The following is a 15000-nucleotide window of genomic DNA, read 5'->3' as shown; positions in this document are numbered from 1 at the left end:
AATCTTAGAAGACACCTTCTAATGTGGCCTTGAGTAGACACTTTATTAGGTACACATGCACAATCGAAATACCAGAAACCACAATACTTAAGTTTGTTTTATTCTAATTTTATGACACTCATGTAGCATTAGACAGCCCGACATCCCATAATTGTACCATCTTAGAAGACGCCTTCTTTTGTGGGCTCGAACAGACACTTTATTAGGTACACATGCACAATCGAAATACCAGAAACCACAATACTTAGGTTTTTATTTATGATTTTCTAATTTTATGACACTCATGTAGCATGAGACAGCCCGACATCCCATAATTCTACAATCTTGGAACACACCTTCTAATGTGGGCTTGAGTAGACACTTTATTATTATTATTATTATGTTTTATTCTAATTTTATGACACTCATGTAGCATTAGACAGCCCGACATCCCATAATTGTACCATCTTAGAAGACGCCTTCTAATGTGGGCTTGAACAGACACTTTATTAGGTACACATGCACAATCGGAACACTGGAAACGACACAATACTTTTGTTTTTTTTGTAGTTTTATGACGTTCATGTAGCATTAGACAGCCCGACATCCCATAATTCTACAATCTTAGAAGACACCTTCTAATGTGGGCTTGAGCAGACACTTTATTAGGTACACATGCACAATCGAAATACCAGAGACTACACAATACTTAACCTTTTTTTTCTAATTTTCTAATTTTATGACACTCATGTAGCATTAGACAGCCCGACATCCCATAATTCTACAATCTTAGAAGACACCTTCTAATGTGGGCTTGAGCAGACACTTTATTAGGTACACATGCACAATCGAAATACCAGAAACCACAATACTTAAGTTTGTTTTATTCTAATTTTATGACACTCATGTAGCATTAGACAGCCCGACATCCCATAATTCTACAATCTTGGAACACACCTTCTAATGTGGGCTTGAGCAGACACTTTATTAGGTACACATGCACAATCGAAATACCAGAAACCACAATACTTAGGTTTTTATTTATGATTTTCTAATTTTATGACACTCATGTAGCATTAGACAGCCCGACATCCCATAATTCTACAATCTTAGAAGACACCTTCTAATGTGGCCTTGAGTAGACACTTTATTAGGTACACATGCACAATCGAAATACCAGAAACCACAATACTTAAGTTTGTTTTATTCTAATTTTATGACACTCATGTAGCATTAGACAGCCCGACATCCCATAATTCTACCATCTTAGAAGACGCCTTCTTATGTGGGCTCAAACAGACACTTTATTAGGTACACATGCACAATCGGAACACTGGAAACGACACAATACTTAGTTTTTTTTGTAGTTTTATGACGCTCATGTAGCATTAGACAGCCCGACATCCCATAATTCTACAATCTTAGAAGACACCTTCTAATGTGGGCTTCAGCAGACACTTTATTAGGTACACATACACAATCGAAATACCAGAAACCACAATACTTAGGTTTTTATTTATGATTTTCTAATTTTATGACACTCATGTAGCATTAGACAGCCCGACATCCCATAATTCTACAATCTTAGAAGACACTTTATTAGGTACACATGCACAATCGAAATACCAGAAACCACAATACTTAGGTTTTTATTTATGATTTTCTAATTTTATGACACTCATGTAGCATTAGACAGCCCGACATCCCATAATTCTACAATCTTGGAACACACCTTCTAATGTGGGCTTGAGCAGACACTTTATTAGGTACACATCCACAATCGAAATACCAGAAACCACAATACTTAAGTTTGTTTTATTCTAATTTTATGACACTCATGTAGCATTAGACAGCCCGACATCCCATAATTGTACCATCTTAGAAGACGCCTTCTTATGTGGGCTCGAACAGACACATTATTAGGTAGACATGCACAATCGGAACACTGGAAACGACACAATACTTTGTTTTTTTTGTAGTTTTATGACGTTCATGTAGCATTAGACAGCCCGACATCCCATAATTCTACAATCTTAGAAGACACCTTCTAATGTGGGCTTGAGCAGACACTTTATTAGGTACACATGCACAATCGAAATACCAGAAACCACAATACTTAGGTTTTTTTTTTTCTTTTTCTAATTTTATGACACTCATGTAGCATTAGACAGCCCGACATCCCATAATTCTACAATCTTAGAAGACACCTTCTAATGTGGCCTTGAGCAGACACTTTATTAGGTACACATGCACAATCGAAATACCAGAAACCACAATACTTAAGTTTGTTTTATTCTAATTTTATGACACTCATGTAGCATTAGACAGCCCGACATCCCATAATTGTACCATCTTAGAAGACGCCTTCTTATGTGGGCTCGAACAGACACATTATTAGGTAGACATGCACAATCGGAACACTGGAAACGACACAATACTTTGTTTTTTTTGTAGTTTTATGACGCTCATGTAGCATTAGACATCCCATAATTCTACAATCTTAGAAGACACCTTCTAATGTGGGCTTGAGTAGACACTTTATTAGGTACACATGCACAATCGGAACACTGGAAACGACACAATACTTTGTTTTTTTTGTAGTTTTATGACGCTCATGTAGCATTAGACAGCCCGACATCCCATAATTCTACAATCTTAGAAGACACCTTCTAATGTGGGCTTGAGCAGACACTTTATTAGGTACACATGCACAATCGAAATACCAGAAACTACACAATATTTAACCTATTTTTAATGATTTTATGACACACATGTAGCATTAGACAGCCTGACATCCCATAATTGTACCATCTTAGAAGACACCTTCTAATGTGGCCTTGAGTAGACACTTTATTAGGTACACATGCACAATCGAAATACCAGAAACCACAATACTTAGGTTTTTTTTTTTTTTTTTCTAATTTTATGACGCTCATGTAGCATTAGACAGCCCGACATCCCATAATTCTACAATCTTAGAAGACACCTTCTAATGTGGGCTTGAGCAGACACTTTATTAGGTACACATGCACAATCGAAATACCAGAAACCACAATACTTAGGTTTTTGTTTTTTTTTTCTAATTTTATGACGCTCATGTAGCATTAGACAGCCCGACATCCCATAATTCTACAATCTTAGAAGACACCTTCTAATGTGGGCTTGAGCAGACACTTTATTAGGTACACATGCACAATCGAAATACCAGAAACCACAATACTTAGGTTTTTATTTATGATTTTCCAATTTTATGACACTCATGTAGCATTAGACAGCCCGACATCCCATAATTCTACAATCTTAGAAGACACCTTCTAATGTGGCCTTGAGCAGACACTTTATTAGGTACACATGCACAATCGAAATACCAGAAACTACACAATATTTAACCTATTTTTAATGATTTTATGACACTCATGTAGCATTAGACAGCCCGACATCCCATAATTCTTCAATTTAGGACGACGCCTTCTTATGTAGGCTTGAGCAGACTTTTTATTAGGTACACGTGCACAGTCGAAAACACAGAAAATGACACAATGCCTTTTTTCCCCTAACTTACTAATGTTATGACACATGTAGCGTCACACAGCACGACATCCCATAATTGTACCGTCTTCGAAGGTAACAGACACTTTATTAGGTACACTACTTAAAGTGTTTTCCCCTGACGCTATGACTTTCATGTCGAATTAGACAACAGGACATCCCATAATTTTACCATCTTAGAATACGCCTTGTCGTGACCCCTTCAGCAGACACTTTATTAGGTACACATGCACAATCAAAACACTGTCAACAAAGGAATATCATTTTGTGGTTTTTTTTAATAATATGATTGCATTTGATAATTTATTGAGGGTTGAGACTCTGCATTACTATCTTTGTTAAAGCAGCATATTTCCAAAATGTTGCTAGGTTTACCTAATAAAGTGGTGTTCATATAATGCCACTAACGAATGATGTCCATTGGTAGACAAAAGACGGTGACTCCGCCATTGTGAGCTCACTAATTGCTTGCTGACACGGCGCATAATCCTAAATTGAATTTGCATCTAATCTAAATCATCTCAGATGAATTGATGGGTTACCAAGGGAGGGCAGGGGGGGCTCATCAGATTATTAATGACTCCCGTGGTGATTTAATTAGGACTGTCTGTCTGACTGTGGGATATAATTAACAATAAAAAAACACACACACCAACATCGCTGCTGCTTCATGTAATCCAGTGATTCTCAAACTGTGCTATGAATCCCCTGATTAAAGTATGTTGTTTATTATATTCAAACACGGTGTTACAATACATTACAGTGGCCAAACGTGTTAAATAAAACCTCTGCCTTGTTTTCATGACTACTTAAGCCAGGGGTGTCCAGACTTTTTCCACTGAGGGCCGCACACGGAAAAATTAAAGCATGTGGGGGCCATTTTGATATTTTTCATTTTCAAACCATAACAAAATATATGCATTTTTTATTTATTTTACCTTTAGGGGTCCCGGGGACCATAAAGGGTCTCAGTCATTAAAATGTTAAAAATAAGTCCGATTATTTTTTTTTTAAAATTATTTAACGCTTACAGTAAATCTCTATATCAACGTCAAGTTGATATAAAGTTATACAAATTAAAAAAAATGTTTTATGGCTTTTCTGTCCAAAACAACTTAGGTTTTTTTATAGTAAAACTGAAATATGCAGTATTTAGTCATTAGAGCCCTAAAAGATCAATAATGCAGGACACCATTGATTTTAATTCTTTCATATTTTTGAGTAATCACAGTGAAAAGATAAATAAAAAATCGCTAAATATATTTGGGATCCAAAAGGTGCCCCACTCATAAAGTGATACATTTTTATTTGGTTTTTCTTTTACTTTCAACACTTAAAGGCCTACTGAAATGAATTTTTTTTATTTAAACGGGGATAGCAGATCTATTCTATGTGTCATACTTGATCATTTCGCGATATTGCCATATTTTTGCTGAAAGGATTTAGTATAGAACAACGACGATAAAGATTGCAACTTTTGGTATCTGATAAAAAAAAGGCTTGCACCTACCGGAAGTAGCGTGACGTAGTCAGTTGAACATATACGCAAAGTTCCCTATTGTTTACAATGATGGCCGCATGAAGTGAGCGAGATTCGGACCGAGAAAGCGACAATTTCCCCATTAATTTGAGCGAGGATGAAAGATTTGTGGATGAGTAAAGTGCAAGTGAAGGACTAGTGGGGAGTTGAAGCTATTCAGATAGGGAAGATGCTGTGAGAGCCGGGGGTGACCTGATATTCAGCTGGGAATGACTACAACAGTAAATAAACACAAGACATATATATACTCTATTAGCCACAACACAACCAGGCTTATATTTAATATGCCACAAATTAATCCTGCATAAAAACACCTGCGTGTTTGTTATGCTAGCTCCTAGCTCCTCTGCTAGCTCCTAGCTCCATAGAACACGCCAATACAATTCAAACACCTGATCAACACACACAATCACTCAGCCCAAAAGACCGTTTACCTAACCCAAGGTTCATAAAGCTTATATATTTTTAAAAAGTTACGTACGTGACGCGCACATACGGTCAAGTTATCGAATGTTTAGCAGCCAAGGCTGCATACTCACGGTACCTGATATTCAGCTGGGAATGACTACAACAGTAAATAAACACAAGACATATATATACTCTATTAGCCACAACACAACCAGGCTTATATTTAATATGCCACAAATTAATCCTGCATAATAACACCTGCGTGTTTGTTATGCTAGCTCCTAGCTCCTCTGCTAGCTCCTAGCTCCATAGAACACGCCAATACAATTCAAACACCCGATCAACACACACAATCACTCAGCCCAAAAGACCGTTCACCTAACCCAAGGTTCATAAAGCTTATATATTTTTAAAAAGTTACGTACGTGACGCGCACTTACGGTACGGTACGTGTTATGCTAGCTCCTAGCTCCTCTGCTAGCTCCTAGCTCCATAGAACACGCCAATACAATTCAAACACATGATCAACACACACAATCACTCAGCCCAAAAGACCGTTCACCTAACCCAAGGTTCATAAAGCTTATATATTTTAAAAAAGTTACGTACATACGCAAAAAAAAGCCAAAGCTGCATACTCACAGTAGCACGTCTGCGTCTTTGTCATCCAAATCAAAGTAATCCTGGTAAGAGTCTGTGTTGTCCCAGTTCTCTACAGGCGTCTGTGTATCCAAATCAAAAGTCCTCCTGGTTAGAGTCTCTGTTATCCGAGTTCTTCCATCTTGACTGCATCTTTCGGGAATGTAAACAAAGAAGCGCCGGCTGTGTACTGTTGTGGCTGACTACGTTCGAAAAATACGTCCATTTCGCACCGACAACTTTCTTCTTTGCTTGCTTGGCTTCCTTCTCCATAATGCAATGAACATGATTGAAACAGATTCACGAACACAGATGTCCAGAATACTGTGGAATTATGAAATGAAAACAGAGCTTTTTCGTACCGGCTTCAATGTGGAAGGCATACCCGTGTTCGTCGGGCTACGTCACGCGCATACGTCATCCTCAGAGGCGTTTCGAACCGGAAGTTTAGCGGCAAATTTAAAATGTCACTTTATAAGTTAACCCGGCCGTATTGGCATGTGTTATAATGTTAAGATTTCATCATTGATATATAAACTATCAGACTGCGTGGTCGGTAGTAGTGGGTTTCAGTAGGCCTTTAAGTTACAAGATCAACTTCAGGGGCCGTACTTATCAAGCTTCTTAGAATTAGTCCTAAGAAGTCTGCTAAGAGTTGACTTAAGAGTAAATAAATTCTTCGCTGAAAGCTGCACTTAAAAGTTAGTCATCAAGCGTCTTACTCACACTTTCAGCGAAGTGTAGGACTGAATCTTAAGTGTCACACTCAGAGCTGAATTACGACATTACTATGTGCCGTAAACGCAATTTTAGGTGACGTCATTTCTGTGTCCATAGAAATGACCAATCACGGAAGGGAATCCGTTGTCTAAGAATAAAGAAATATCTTGGAAATATTTAAGTGGACAATGGGAGTGTATATTTTGACAATAAACTACAAAATAATACAAAACAAACTAGTCCCCGCCGGCACTCACGCTACCGCTCCCTCTCTTCTATCGCCCACACACTCACTGACGTCACTCACCTCACGGCCACACACATACGCTACTCTCATAACATTTTCTATCCAATTCATTAATTAGGCAACTAATTTGAAACTGGTGTGGGTGGCTCTATATATACTAGCCCACTGCAGACACATGCAGAAATCAACAAGGAATCGAAAAGTATTAAATCTGTGACAAAAATAATATCCGCTCTGTCTAAACGATACCGTTTGATCAGCTGCTCGTCATCCAATAAAATAAAACATTGTTCCGTTCCCTGAACGTTCGCGCACGTCTCTCTCGCCTCAGTGCCATCCCCTGCTGGCAACTCCTAACCACTTAAGACACCTCTGAAGGTCTCTTAAATATCGTGGAGAGTAGGAGTGATTCTTAGACTTAAGAACGTTGATAAAAAGCTTTTATTCTTAAGTTTGAGTGTAGGACTAAATTTCGCAAATTCTCAGGACTTAAGTGTAAAATGGCACTCTAAGAAGCTTGATAAGTACGGCCCCAGATATATCTGTCCATTTTATGCTGGAACTATTATTTTGTTTGTTTTGTTTTATTTGGCTATTTTTAAGACCCTTCTTAAAACCCATTTTTATTCACTGGCTTTTAACCCAGCATGAGACTTTAAACTGTTTTTAACTGTTTTTAACTTTTAACTTTTTTAACTGCTTTTTATCTAACAAAATTGTTCTTAGGGTAATTTTGTATTTGCTTTTTTAATGTGTATTTTACTTCTGTTTTAGATTTTATTTTTTAGTCTGTCCTTTGCCTTTATTTCTTTGTGGTGTACAGCCCTTTGTTTTTCAACTGTGGTTGTTTTTAAAGGGCTTTATAAATAAAGTTGGTATGGTATGGTATGGTATGCGCTTTTGTCAAATAAACCTTTGATGTTTTTAAATGGCTACTACAGAATTTATGCAATATTTACCACATAAAACATTTTAAAGTGAAATATTTGAAGTAATTGGAGCCCTGAAAATAATTAATTATAACATGGATTTTTTGTCATTATTTTTTTTCTTCAGCAATGACAAAAAAAGAAAAATGAAGAAAGACAAAAGAAAAAAAAAACAGCCTGCATGGCAGCTTTTGTGTCAACATTGCAACTTTTTCTCGTTAGATTTCACCTCATTCCACTTTTTTTTAATGTTCTTTTTTATTTTTACAATAGTATTTCCAGAATGTGTGGCGGGCCGGTAAACAATTAGCCGCCGGCCGCGAATGGCCCCCGGGCCGCACTTTGGACACCCCTGACTTAGGCCTACTACGCTACTGTATTTTAATGTTAGTCATTCTGGTGGAACTTTCAGAGCCAAGTTTTTTCTGAGGTGGTGCTTAGTGAAAAAAATAAAAAAGTTTGAGAACCACTGATCTAATCAAAACCAGACATAAAAAAAAAGGACAATGTTTTTACACTAAAAAAGTGTCAAAAAGGACGAAAACTGACACTTTTAAACAAATTGTTTGTGTCCAAGTACTTGTTAAATAGGTATTAAATTGAGGTTATTGCATTAGTGGGCTGCGGCAGAGAAAGTTTTTACGTAACAACCGAAGTGGGCGCGGCGTGCTGTTGTAGTTACTGCGCGGCACCTATTTTTTAAACATTTAACCATGTTTAAAAGTCTTTATCAGCCTCTATAAACTGTTATAAACAAAACCAGCATGACGAGAAGTGCAGTTTTGGTAGTGGAAGTTGATGACGTACTTATTTGGAAAGAGGATGTAGGTTAATGAGATGCGACACAAACACAATCCGCAAGTTGTCAAAGCTCTTAACGGTACAAATAGCATCCCGTTATTCCAAAAGCCGAACCATTTGTACGTTTATGCTTGACAACGAGTGGGAAAAGTAGCTTAATTCTGGAAAAACTTACCATTAGCGTCAGTAAGTTGTCAAAATTCCGGACTTTGTTTTTGCAAGCAAAGTGCGCACCGGCCAAGAGGAAAGAGATGTGTTCGCGACGGCCTCGGACAAAAACAATGTCGCGTCGAACTGTGGAAGGTACAACTCGCGTAGCGTGGTCCCGTCCTTTGCACTTGTTTGTTATAAACCTGAGGAGCGTATTGAGGGGTGCTGGCGTCGTTTAATGGTTTGGGTCGTCCCACGAGTGACGTCAGTCACGTGGTTGCCATCAAACCAGTCATTGTATGGCTTGACGGTAAACAACACTGAAAAGGCCCTAATGCCCCTGAACGCAACCTGACTTCTGGGAAACAATTGTGCCGCACTTGTACAAAATACGCAAATAAGAGTTTTCAGTGGGTATAAAAAATAGCTTCTTACCCTAATATCATGTTGAAAATGGTTTAGTAGCGCACTGCTCCAGTACGTGGTGCTCTCTTCCCTCTGCTGCATTGAGTGGAATGATTGCTGGGTGCAAAATAGGTCAAAAGAAAGTTGTCAGGGCCCGCCATTTCCCAGCTCCCTGAATGTGACACACATTCTCCTGTTGGCTTTGCATCAACTTTTTTTTTTTTCTGGCACCCTGCCCACATCCTCAAGTCACGTTGAACTGCAACGTGACTGCTCAGATGACCCACTTTGCACATTCCCACTACAGTACAGTATAGGCACATACTGTACTGTATGTGTAGGGTGTGTGTGTGTGTGTGTGTGTGTGTGTGTGTGTTCGCACGCTTTTTGCAGCAAAAAAGTGATCTTTTTGACCTCAGCAAGTGACCCGCGTGTAATTGATGAAATCATACGGAAAATTAAATTAGATTACTTTAATCACCCGGATCCAATACATGGGACTTTATCGAGTATTTTCCTGGAACACACTTATTTTGGTGCATGTTGGCAAATTCAACCATGAACTAAATGTTTAAGATACACTACCGTTCAAAAGTTTGGGGTCACAATGAAATGTCCTTATTTTTGAAGGAAAAGCACTACTTTTCATTGAAGATAACTTTAAACTAGTCTTAACTTTAAAGAAATACACTCTATACATTGCTAATGTGGTAAATGACTATTCTAGCTGCAAATGTCTGGTTTTTGGTGCAATATCTACATAGGTGTATAGAGGCCCATTTCCAGCAACTATCACTCCAGTGTTCTAATGGCACAATGTGTTTGCTCATTGGCTCAGAAGGCTAATTGATGATTAGAAAACCCTTGTGCAATCATGTTCACACATCTGAAAACAGTTTAGCTCGTTACAGAAGCTACAAAACTGACCTTCCTTTGAGCAGATTGAGTTTCTGGAGCATCACATTTGTGGGTTCAATTAAACGCTCAAAATGGCCAGAAAAAGAGAACTTTCATCTGAAACTCGACAGTCTATTCTTGTTCTTAGAAATGAAGGCTATTCCACAAAATTGTTTGGGTGACCCCAAACTTTTGAACGGTAGTGTATATAACGGAAACAGCTATTTTGGTGTCATTTTGCCAACATTTGTGCAAACTTTAGGCCACAGGGGTCAAACTCAAGGCCCGGGGGGCCAGATCTGGCCCGCCACATCAATTTGTGTGGCCCCCAAAAGGGTGGAAATAATATGTGTTAATAAAGTACCTTATCTTTTCTTAATGAATGTATTACAAAAATAAATGTACTGTGTGCAATGACATATATTTACATCAGGGGTCAGCAACCTTTTTGAAAGCAAGAGCTACTTCTTGGGTGCTGATTAATGCGAAGGGCTACCAGTTTGATACACACTTCAATAAATGGCCAGAAATAGCCAATTTGCTCAATTTACCTTTAACTCTTTGTTATTATTAATAATTAATGATATTTACACTTAATTGAACGGTTTAAAAGAGGAGAAAACACGAAAAAAATGACAATTAAATTTTTAAACATAGATTATCTTCAATTTCAACTCTTTAAAATTCAAAATTCAACGGAAAAAAAGAAGAGAAAAACTAGCTAATTCGAATCTTTTTGAAAAAAAATTAAAAAATGAATTTATGGAACATCATTAGTAATTTTTCTTGATTAAAATTACTTTCAGAATTTTGATGACATGTTTTGAATAGGTTAAAATCCAATCTACACTTTGTTAGAATATATAACAAATTGGACCAAGCTATATTTCTAACAAAGACAAATCATTATTTCTTCTAGATTTTCCAGAACAAAAATTTTAAAAGAAATTCAAAAGACTTTGAAATAAGATTCAAATTTGATTCTACAGATTTTCTAGAATATTTTTTTTGAATTTTAATCATAATAAGTTTGAAGAAATATTTCACAAATATTCTTCGTCGAAAAAACAGAAGCTAAAATGAAGATTTAAATTAAAATGTATTTATTATTCTTTACAACAACAAAAATAAATTCACTTGAACATTGATTTAAATTGTCAGGAAAGAAGAGGAAGGAATTTAAAAGGTAAAAAGGTATATGTGTTTAAAAATCCTAAAATCATTTTTAAGGTTGTATTTTTTCTCTAAAATTGTCTTTCTGAAAGTTATAAGAAGCAAAGTAAAAAAAAAAAAAAAGAATTTATTTAAACAAGTGAAGACCAAGTCTTTAAAATATTTTCTTGGATTTTCAAATTCTATTTGAGTTTTGTCTCTCTTAGAATTAAAAATGTCGGGCAAAGCGAGACCAGCTTGCTAGTAAATAAATAAAATTTTAAAAATAGAGGCAGCTCACTGGTAAGTGCTGCTATTTGAGCTATTTTTAGAACAGGCCAGCGGGCTACTCATCTGGTCCTTACGGGCTACCTGGTGCCCGCGGGCACCGCGTTGGTGACCCCTGATTTACATCATCTCTAATAATAAAAGTAAATATTATATCATCATACATTTCAAAACAATGTTTTTAATATCTGTTTGACTCATGATTTCAATCTAACAAATTGTTCATGAAAAAATTTTACAGTAACATTTTTTACAGTAAAATCCACTTTTGTACCGTTATTCAACATAGAATAATGATTCACTATAAAAACACAACAACCGTAGATTTTATAGTAGAGATGTCCGATAATGGCTTTTTTGCCGATATCCGATATTCCGATGTTGTCCAACTCTTAATTACCGATTCCGATATCAACCGATACCTATATATACAGTCGTGGAATTAACACATTATTATGCCTAATTTTGTTGTGATGCCCTGCTGGATGCATCAAACAATGCAACAAGGTTTCCCAAAATAAATCAACTCAAGTTATGGGAAAAAATGCCAACATGGCACTGCCATATTAATTATTGAAGTCACAAAGTGCTTTTTTTTTTTTTTAACATGCCTCAAAACAGCAGCTTGGAATTTGGGACATGCTCTCCTTGAGAGAGGTTGAGGTGGGCGGGGTTGGGGAGGGGGCGGGGTTAAGGTGTATATAGCGAGGTGTGTATATTGTAGCGTCCCGGAAGAGTTAATGCTGCAAGGGGTTCTGGGTATTTGTTCTGTTGTGTTTATGTTGTGTTACTGTGCGGATGTTCTCCCGAAATGTGTTGGTTTTCTTGTTTGGTGTGGGTTCACAGTGTGGCACATATTTGTAACAGTGTTAAAGTTGTTTATACGTTCACCCTTCAGTGTGACCTGTATGGCTGTTGACCAAGCATGCCTTGCATTCACTTGTGTGTGTGAAAAGCCGTAGATATTATGTGACTGGGCCGGCACGCAAAGGCAGTGCCTTCAAGGTTTAGTGGCGCTCTGTACTTCTCCCTATGTCCGCGTTTTAAAAAGTCATAAATTGTACTTTTTGAAACCTATTTTGATAATTTCCGATATTACATTTTAAAGCATTTATCGGCCGATAATATCTGCAGTCCGATATTATCGGACATCCCTATTTCATAGTATAAAAAACTAGCATGGTTTTTTTCCGTAAAAAACATAGTGGTAACATTTTTTCATTCCATTTATTTATTTCATATGCTGTAAAAAAACTAAACAAAAAACCTGCAAATATTACAGTAAAATTGTGGCGACTGAGGTGCCAGTTTTTAACAGTACAATGTAAAGATTTTGTTTTGTACAGCGTACGTAAAAAAAGACATAAAAAATCAAATACATAGACAATAATACACATGCTTTATATATATTCATACTGTATATTATTCACTGTTCAAATCGGCCCTCTGAGAGCAACCATAACTGCGATGTGGCCCTCAATGAAAACGAGTTTGACACGCCTGCCTTAGGCCATGGGTGTACAAACTTTTTCCACTGGTGACCCCACACTGAAAAATTAAAGCATGCATAGGCCATTTTGATTTGTCATTTCAAAACCAATACAATATAATATATACACTTTTTAACCGTTAGGGCTCCCCTTAAGTTTATTCCCGGGGGACCAGTATGGATTTCAGTCATAAAATATTACAAATAAATCTTTTTTTTTTTTCTTTTTTTTTTCAACACAATATCAATTTAATGTTAAAACAAAATATGCACTTTATTCCCCCAATGTTTAAAGCGGAATACATTTGATGTGACTTAATTGGAGCCTTAAATAGGTTAATAGTTCATAACATTGATTTTAAGTGTTGAACATAAGTCACACATTTTTTTTCACTTTTAAACGCTTAAGTCTCTAGAGATCAACTTCAGATGTATCAGTCGATTCTAAGTGTTTATTTTTGTTTTATGCCTTTTTTTTTTTGTCAAAGAAAACTTGGTTTTTTGTATGGCAAACACTCAAAATATGCAATATTTTAACCCCAACAAATATTTCAAAGTGGAAATTTGGATTTGAAGTCATTGTAACCTTGACTAAGTCAATGTAAATTACCTATTTAAAATACAGGACAAAAAATAACCTACACACGTAAACATGCTGCAGGACTGCTTGTATCAGAGATGTTATATGCAAGCAGGTATAATCCAATACTTATTATTAACCGTATATTTACATGTTCATGGTTTAATAGTATTATTGATCTTCTGTCTATCCTTCCAGTCAGGGTTTTTTTAAATTTAGTTTCTATCTGCATTTGAGACTGATGCTATCACGTTAGCCCCGTAGCTAAGTTAGCTTCTATTTTTTTTAGCTTCGCCAAGCTGAAAATTATTAACCGTGTATTTACATGTTCATGGTTTAATAGTATTGTTGATCTTCTGTCTATCCTTCCAGTCAGGGTTTTTTTTAATTTAGTTTCTATCTGCATTTAAATTGAGACTGATGCTATCACATTAGCCCCGTAGCTAAGTTAGCTTCTATTTTTTTTAGCTTCGCCAAGCTGAAAATTATTAACCGTGTATTTACATGTTCATGGTTTAATAGTATTGTTGATCTTCTGTCTATCCTTCCAGTCAGGGTTTTTTTTTATTTAGTTTCTATCTGCATTTAAATTGAGACTGATGCTATCACATTAGCCCCGTAGCTAAGTTAGCTTCTATTTTTTTAGCTTCGCCAAGCTAAAAATTATTAACCGTGTATTTACATGTTCATGGTTTAATAGTATTGTTGATCTTCTGTCTATCCATCCAGTCAGGGTTTTTTTAAATTTAGTTTCTATCTGCATTTGAGCCTGCTATCATGTTACCTCTGAGCTAAGTTAGCTTCTATTTTTTTTAGCTTCGCCAAGCTGAAAATTATTAACCGTGTATTTACATGTTCAGTCACTGTGAATGTCCATTTCGCGTTCTCGACTCTCATTTTCAAGAGGATATAGTATCTGAGGTGGTTTAAAATACAAATCCGTGATCCACAATAGAAAAAGGAGAGAGTGTGGAATCCAATGAGCCAGCTTGTACCTAAGTTACGGTCAGAGCGGAAAAAGATACACCCCGCACTACACTCTAGTCCTTCACTCTAAAGTTCCTCATCCACGAATCTTTCATCTTTTCGCTCAAATTAATGGGGTAATCGTCGCTTTCTCGGTCCAAATGTCTCTCGCTCCATTGTAAACAAAGCGGAATTGTGAGGAATCCTTTGTCTTGTGACGTCACGCTACTTCCGGTAGGGGCAAGGGTTGTTTTTTATCAG

General features: G+C 36.7%; 2 protein-coding genes across 5 annotated transcripts in view; one reads left to right on the top strand and one right to left on the bottom strand.

The window, feature by feature from the left end:
• LOC133661350 (cyclin-dependent kinase inhibitor 1C-like) overlaps positions 1-9517 on the bottom strand; it is a 12423-nt gene extending 2906 nt beyond the window's left edge. The window contains exon 1 of one of the 2 annotated variants that reach the window (XM_062064504.1): positions 9398-9517. In XM_062064504.1, the coding sequence (XP_061920488.1) occupies positions 9398-9408 (11 nt within the window). In that variant the 5' untranslated portion in view covers positions 9409-9517. Of the gene's footprint in view, positions 1-8987; positions 9156-9397 lie in introns of those variants that run through there. The other variant, XM_062064505.1, reaches the window with a different exon arrangement.
• The window catches only part of sapcd1 (suppressor APC domain containing 1), a 53107-nt gene that overhangs the window by 1639 nt on the left and 36468 nt on the right, over positions 1-15000 (top strand). Inside the window, exon 1 of one of the 3 annotated variants that reach the window (XM_062064499.1) lies at positions 8939-9115. The exons of the other annotated variants lie outside the window; for them this stretch is intronic. Coding sequence (XP_061920483.1) covers positions 9064-9115 — 52 coding nt within the window. The 5' untranslated portion in view covers positions 8939-9063. Of the gene's footprint in view, positions 1-8938; positions 9116-15000 lie in introns of those variants that run through there. 3 annotated transcript variants of the gene reach the window in all.

Source organism: Entelurus aequoreus, linkage group LG12 (assembly GCF_033978785.1).
Source record: "Entelurus aequoreus isolate RoL-2023_Sb linkage group LG12, RoL_Eaeq_v1.1, whole genome shotgun sequence".
NCBI lineage: Eukaryota > Metazoa > Chordata > Actinopteri > Syngnathiformes > Syngnathidae > Entelurus > Entelurus aequoreus.
This window is presented reverse-complemented; position numbering and strand designations above follow the sequence as displayed.